The sequence below is a fragment of the Oryzias melastigma genome, linkage group LG3 (genome assembly GCF_002922805.2).
Source record: "Oryzias melastigma strain HK-1 linkage group LG3, ASM292280v2, whole genome shotgun sequence".
NCBI lineage: Eukaryota > Metazoa > Chordata > Actinopteri > Beloniformes > Adrianichthyidae > Oryzias > Oryzias melastigma.
The window spans coordinates 1050531-1058400 of record NC_050514.1 but is presented as its reverse complement, the minus strand read 5'-3'; the positions used below and the strand labels follow the sequence as shown (position 1 = coordinate 1058400).

General features: G+C 40.3%; 1 protein-coding gene across 1 annotated transcript in view; it reads left to right on the top strand.

Annotated features, from left to right (window-relative positions):
- Nucleotides 1-2773: 2773 nt before the first annotated feature.
- LOC112160823 (fibronectin type III domain-containing protein 5) overlaps nucleotides 2774-7870 on the top strand; it is a gene marked incomplete in the record, with an annotated part of 34324 nt that continues 29227 nt past the window's right edge. Inside the window, 1 exon segment of the mRNA XM_024295646.2 lies at nucleotides 2774-3635. Coding sequence (XP_024151414.1) covers nucleotides 3578-3635 — 58 coding nt within the window.

The following is a 7870-nucleotide window of genomic DNA, read 5'->3' as shown; positions in this document are numbered from 1 at the left end:
ATCTTTTTGTTTCCATCAAACAGTTCAGGATATGTAAACTAGTTTTATAAAGTGTATATTAAGCATCCAATCAAACAATTTAGAATTTTTAGACCATTTTCAGTGAATAGTTCTGAAGGAAATTTTATGTAAAAACATTTCTTTCCAGCAAAGCCTCCTGGCAGTTTGAATTTACCCAAGTACCTCAATACCTGTAAAATATATCACGGCAAACAGCAGTAAAGACAATAAAAAAATCTAAGTATCATTAAAACCAAATTGTGAGACTCCAGGCTGCACTTTCACGAGTCTTCTTCAATTTCCTGCAGCTTATTGGCTTTCATTAAAGGGAGGTTTTACTGTTGGTTATCTGGGAAACTCTGTAAAGGCTGAGACAGCTGCTACAACATAGAGCCATTAAATACAGATGCAGGGCCGGAGGGGTCTGCAGTAATGATCGTGATGCAAATGTGTTTGCAAAGTGACATGACACATGACATTTAAAATGAAACCCAGAAGCAGAGCATGCTGGGAGCTGCTGGTGAGGGGATCTCCTCATATCGGCCCAGACATCCTCCCGTGGGCTCACGCCCTGCAGGAGGACTGAGGGGTTCAGGTTTATTGTGGGTTGAGCAGTGGTTAAAGGTTGGGCCGTGGTGCCCTAGTCCTACAGCTGACGTTTAAGACATGAAAGACTATCTATTAGACTGAAAATAAGGTTAGGTGCATAGTTGGGATCCCCTCCCATTTTTAGATCTGGAGACAATCTTCTCAAAGATCTGGGAGATGTGGCAGTGGATGAACTGATTGAACTATTACTTCTTTGAAGCAGTAAAGTTGAGAATAATTTTAAAATTGATATTGCACCTTTATCCTTGATCATTAATAACCTATTTTGAATCTTAAAACAAACGTTTGCGCTTTTTATTAAGTGCACATTTTTTTTCCCTCTGTGCAACATCACACGCGTTGCACTTAAAAAATGACATGGATTGTTTTAAATGACCAGAAGTCTTTTATTTATTTTCTACCTTTATTTATTTATACCTTTCTACTAAAAATGATATGAACTGTTTTGGCCTGAAGTCAGTTTTAAGTGTTCATTTGTCCCTTTTTTTCTTTTTGTTTTCTTGGTTGGTCGTGAAACTGTTATACGCTAGTGTTTGGTATTAAACAAAAAATCTTACATTTCTGTGGCGACCGTGGTGCAGAGGTTCAATTCCCACCTTGCCCACCCATGTATTGAAGTGTCCTTGGGCAAGACACTGAACCTTACATTCCTCCTGGTGGTTACAGGGTGATTAATGAAATGGACCTGGCATCAGTGTGTGAATGTGTGTGCAATAACATCGTAGCTTTAAAGTGTTTTTGTCCTTAAAGTTCCATTCCAATCATCTATCTATCTATGGATTTATGATCTATTGTAACTAGTTCTCTGTTCTTTTTTAATAATGATTATGCCTGTATATAACGGAATAAACCGTTTTTTAAAAGTGAAATCTATTTTACTTGAAATATTTTATGAATGAATGGTTATTAATAAGTTATTAGGCTACTGTTGGCTACTAGAGAAAAACAAAACAAAACAAAGCTACAGATAACAAGGTGACCAAAACTTATTTTGTTATGATGTTACTGGTCCAGCACTGGAGAATCAAATGAAATGAAAAAGGAGTTTGACACCCCTTGTTTACACTCTCTTCTGCTAGCTTACAGTCCCTCACATCCCCAACCTAAAATCAGAGGTGCAACAAAAATGTCAAAACAGTTTTGGAGCCATCCAGTTGCACAGTTTTTAGTCAGATACCAGCTCAGACAACAAATAAAAAGACACACATGGATCTATTTGTCTGCCTCTTGTGTTTCCCGTCACAAATTCTCTGTTTTTCAATCACCATTTTTTTCTTCTGCTTCTAGGTTCACAACAATACAAAATACTAAAAAATACTATTTTAAGTTTAATTTTCTTTATATATGTCCTCCATAATCAGAAAAGATGTCACAATGTTAAAAACATGATTTTAATGGTAGAGGGTTTTTAAAGCATAGTATAGTATAAGGTATTTAACACTTTTTGTAACTGAAAAAGTCCTGGACTTATTGACTGCCAAACATTAATGGAATAATGGAAAAATGTCACCAATAAATGTTTATATCTAAAGGAGTCTTCATAAAAACACGATTGTATGTGAGGAATTCATTCATATAAAAGTTTTAACTTTTAAACTAGATTAGTTTTTACTGACTTTGATTTCCTGACACAACCCTGTATTTTACCCGGGCTGGGGACAGGCACAGACTGTGCCCCCCTAGTGGTTACAAAGTTAGAAGGGTCTTCAGCTTATTGTGCTTCCTGTGAAAACCTTAACCTTTACTGTAGTAAGTTTTCTTATTTCTGACCTTCTAAGACTTTTTACTTCCGTGTAAAGGTGACACTATTCATGACGGGTCACCATAATGTTTTGTTCTTGTCCTCATTCTCACTTCCACACCCGCAGCTCAGGTGAGCGCGGGAAAGTGAAGCATGAGAGGAAGAAGAGAGGGGAAGAAAACCACAATAACCCCTCCACTACCTGACTGGAGCTCGTCAGCGGCGGCGGGCTATGAATCCAGATGCACAGTGGGGGGGAAGAAAACACTGGCGGTGACGCGCCCAGCAAACAGAGTCCTGTCGCCTGACCCGGGACGACCAGTCTGCATCCCGCAGAGCCCGGAGCCCGCGGCTCGCTGCAGGGAGCCCTCAAAGGTACAGTGCGCAAACTCCGCCAACATGTGCGCCGCTTCCTGCACGCGCTTTTTGGGAGACAACAGCTAGATGAGTGCAGGGAGGTCAACTCAGCGGTAAATTCATGTTTGTTTCTGAAGTGGAGAAAGTGCATGAAAGCACGCGCGTGGGACAGCGCATGCATATTTAATCGCTGAGTGGGCAGCGGTAATTCTGAGCGCCGGATCAGCAAGTGGGCGCGCAGAGCGCACTCGATCAGCTGAGCTGGTCCCGCGCTGCAGCAGGCCTGGAGGAAACCCGAACTGCTGGGACACAGAAGAAGTGGATGACTGCAGAAAACGTAGAAAAGTGTTGTTTTAAATGCGTCTTTTTCATTGGCTGAATCGAAACGGGCTTTAATTGCTGGTTAGCGGTCGTCTGTGCGCCCGTCGGGGCTGGAGAAGTGAGTGGATGAGGCAGAGAGGCGCTCATAAACAAAGCCAGCACGTTTCCGTCCGCCTGCAGCTGCTCAGCCTCACCGGCAGCGGATCGGGGAGGGTTCCGAGCACATTCGGAGCACCGACGACGCGTGTGAGCGCCGCAGGACTCCAGCAGTCGACGCGGATGATGCTGACGCTGGAGAGGACGACGCCGGTGACTGAGCGGCTGAGGCGCTGTCCGGGGTGCTGAAAACCCATCGGCTCTTTGCGCTTTATTTTCCGAGGCGCTGTCCCGGGTGCTGAAAAGCTGCCGGGTTCGAATTCTTTATTTATTTTTTTCTAAATCGAGACGATCTGAGCCGAATCTAAACCCAGTCAGCGCACCAGTTCGGCGGTTCGCACAGCTCCCACGGCCTGAGTAAATGGGACCGCACAGCGTCCGCGCGCTAGAACCATGGAGAGATTTCTGCTGCTCATCCTCGGCTCCCTCGGCGTCTCTCGCGTTACGGCGGGTAAGTTTTACCCCTTTATGAGCCAACCTAGAACGGATTCCCCCGCAGCTTAACGCAGCGTGCACGGGTTGCATCGGCACGTGCAGAAAACAGCTTCCCATTTGGTGTTTTTCCCCCCAAAATGCCGCTATATACGACAGACTGGACTGAGAATCACAATATAGGGGGCAGAATCACCACACATGTGGATTACTGTGAGGCTGAACTGACCTGTGGCACACTACTATATATGTGCATGTGCGCATGTGTGTTTGATGTAAGCCAAACTGACCTTTTTGTCTCCTTTCAGCCAGGTGTTTGATAAGCTGCACCCCACAGATCATTGTAGAGTGCTGTGGAGTGTGAGTGTGCCGATTGTTAGTCATTTTTATTCAAAGCGTGGCTCTAATGAACTGCCTCTGGACACAGGAAACACATAATTAGCCTGCAGAGGAGTGACAGCAGCCCCTCTCTCATGCCAGATCCATGGAAACGCCACTGACGCGTGCTGCTCCTGCCTGAGTGCTGCTTCTCCCGGCGTGTACTGTATACCATCACATCTATAAAACATGCTTTTTCCAGAGCTCCACACATGGATGAAGGCGCGCATGCACGCACCTCTGGGTCCCACTCCACAGCATTTTCCACTCATGATGGATCACCAAGCTGCTGCTCCCACACACGCTTATTGACACGAATAATTTAATTGCCCCCTCTCTGTGTCTGGCCTCACTTTCCCCCCAAAAAAGGAAAACAATCTCTTTAAGATGTAGAAATAAAGTCGTTTTAATTGCATAAGCTCTATTATAATAGCAGCTGGTAAGCTAACATAAAGTTTTGATCATCCATGACATGATCATCATGTAATGACACCACTTTGATTAAAAAGCCTATTAGACGTCTGCTATAATTACAGGAGTCCAAACTGAAACGTTTGGATTTCAATTCAAAGCCATTTATCGTCTCCACATAAATCATTCCAGTGGAGGTTGTTATTATGTAGATCCCGCTCCATCCGTTATCCTGTAATCATCACTGTTTGATTATTTGTCTGCCTGTTTTTTGAGCGGGGGCTCTCCGGAGGCTCAGCCCTATGGAATGATAGATGTGCCACAACAAAGAGTAAAGCAGAGAAATGATAAGAAATGAGGAGATGATGAAGAAGTTCAACCCGCCTGACTGTGGCTAGAAAAATACACTCAATATAGACAAAATATAGGTAATAAATACAGATAATAAAACACAAATTCTTTAAAAAATATCCAATCAGGATAAAGGAAAAAACACTCTAAAATGTAATTAAGAAAAGTAGAAGTTGATTGAACTAACCATGACAGTCTTAACAAAATAATGAAAATATATTTATAAAATGTAAAAAAAACTTCACTGCTTTGTAAAAAATGTATTTTAATGATATGTTGAATATTTTTGCACAAATATAGTGTTTTAGCAGTACATTTATCAATTAACAACTGAATTCTGATTGGATAATTGGCAGTAAATACTGTCCAATCACAAACAAAATGAAACCAAATGTTTTTTAAGTGTGTGTTGAGATTTTGCATCTTAATTCTGAGCATTTAAATGTTTTCATCACTGTTTTGCATGGTTATACATTCTGTTTTCTCAATGAGTAGTATGATGGAGCTAACGTTGTGGTGCATCCAACGTTCACTAAAACACATTTTATTCTCTTGTCAATGTCAAAACTAGATTTAAATAAAGTTTTCTAACATTAAATTGAAGCGACAGTCTTTAAAGATGCTTAAATGTTTTTATATTTGAAGAAAACTCACCTTGTTACATCCTTTTACAACTGTTTCTTATTGGTTATTATTATATATGATCAGAAAAACTATGATTAGAAGAAAATTGTTATTACAGAACTCTAAAAATACAAATGAATGTGCTTGTTTTATATGTGTTTATTCTTCTAAACTAAAAGATAAGGCACCTTAATGTAATATTTTATTAATAAAGTTTTAAAAACCAAATAAGGGTTTCCATGCAGACACCGCCGAGGTCCATCTGAGGTCAAATGTCAGGACGGATGACAGGTCTGACGGCAGCGATAACACGCTTGAGTTTTGCCTTTCCGCTTTATTACCTGTTGGTGTAAAATCGGGCCAAATCGATGAGGCGGAGCGGCGGCGTGAATGTACACAATAGTGACGTCTTTACTGTCTCTGTGTTTATGGGGACTCATAAACGACGGCTGATCCCGGGGAGGGGGAGATAATGTTTCAATTCAGAGTGTTTAACAGCTCTGTAAGAAGTTCATCTTAATGAGGCCATAAATCCTGCAGGGCAATTTTCCCGGCTCCTTAACTGTTGTGAGTTTGAAGATCGGGAAGAAAAAATGGAGGGAGCGGTTGACGATGAGAGCGCTGATGCAAAGAGGAGGAAATTCTCCAGGTTTTCTGAGTCATTTTTGTTTTAATTACAGGCAACAGAAAGTGAAGACTGAGGGTATTTAGCCTTACTGGCAGACACCTGTCAGGTGATGCATCCTCTGGGTGCAGCTACAATGATCTGTCAGTTGTTAAGCACCTATTGTCTGCAGGAGGCGATGAACGATTGCTGAAAAGTTCTGCACACTCTGAATGAGCAAAAGTCCAATTAGGCAGAGAGAAATAGAAAAAAGGACTAAAAGGAAAACAAATGTGGACCTCTTCTGTGCCGTTTCTTTAAACACAAATTACACAAAGCGTTGACGGGGTTTTCTGCCGTGTTCACTTGAAAGAAGAAAACTACCTCGGGGGTTCAGATGTCACCGTTTCCAGACAGCCTCTAAGTCACACCACTGAATATAGATGAGCGACTGCTGCTGAGCAGACACGCAGCCCATCACCAGAGGTGCAGGCTGCATGTTCACGATGAAGAAAAAGGGCTTTTTGTGGTTCTTTTAATGAAGCTTTGGTTGAGTTCATGCATGAGCCCTTCAGACCTGCTGGCTATCTGGGGCAGACTCTTTACTGAGGAGCTGAAGCCGCACTGTTTCCTGAGGATAGGTGTTTTAAAAGAGGAGTTTAGAGTCTGAAACTGTTTGAAATGGAGTACTAGACATGATTTAAAAGAAGAAGAAGTTTAAAATGCTAATTTTGAGCCACAAATGAAAACTTTGTGGACACAAATTAGAAATTTAGGGCCACAAATTAGCTTTTGTGGGCACAAAATAGATTTTGTGTAAACAAATTATTTTCGGGGTATTTGAGACTCTTAAAGTAGTATTTTGTGGCCACATTTCAGCATTTTGTTTGTTTGTGCAAACCAAATATTTACTTTTTTGGCCACAATTTAGCATTTTGTGGGCACAATAAAGTATTTTTTGAGGAAATATTAGCATTTTGTGCACACAAATTGTATTGTTTCTGCCACGATTTAACATTTTCTGGCTCAAATGTACATTTATGGGCAAAATATATTATTTTGTAAGCAAAAATTTGCATTTTCTACACAAATTAGCACTTTTAGTAGCCACAATTTAGCTTTTCCTGGCTAAAACTGGCATTTTGTGTGCACAAATTAGCATTTTGTGAGCAAAATATTGTATTTTGTAAACAAAATTAGGATTTTATGAACAAATTAGGATTTTGTTGACGAAATATTATGAGCAAAAATTAGCATTTGTGAACAAATTAGCATTTTTTTAGCCACAATTAAGCATTTTCTTTCAAAAGTTTGCATTTTGTGTGCACAAATTAGTATTATGTGTACAAAATATAGTATTTTGAAAAAAACAAAAAACATTGTGTGCACAAATTAGAATTTTGTAGCCACATTTTAGCATATTCTGGTAAAAATGAGCATTTTGTGTGGACAAATCAGCATTTTGTAACTACAATTTAGCATTTTTCTTAAGAATTGGCATTTTGTGGGAAAAATTTGATTTTTTTGGACAATTTAGCCCAGGGGTCACCAACATGGTGCCTGTACACTGAGACTACTGAGATTAATAAGGGGCTAAATATTGTTATTTGCTTCTTAGCTTGTTGTCATTGTTGATAATTATGGTGAGAAATGATTGTCTTCACATAGGGGAGTAGCATTATTCATTATTAACAATATATAACTAACTATAACTAAGTAAAATGTGTTATTTCAAAATGATATCCCTTCGAATAACTCAGTACCAATGAAGTAACACTCAGCTTCACAAAGGTTGGTGATCCTGATTTAGCCTTTTTTGGCAAAAAAAATGCCATTTTGTTTGCTTAATTTAGCAAAAAAATTGGCATGTCGTGTCCTCAAATGAG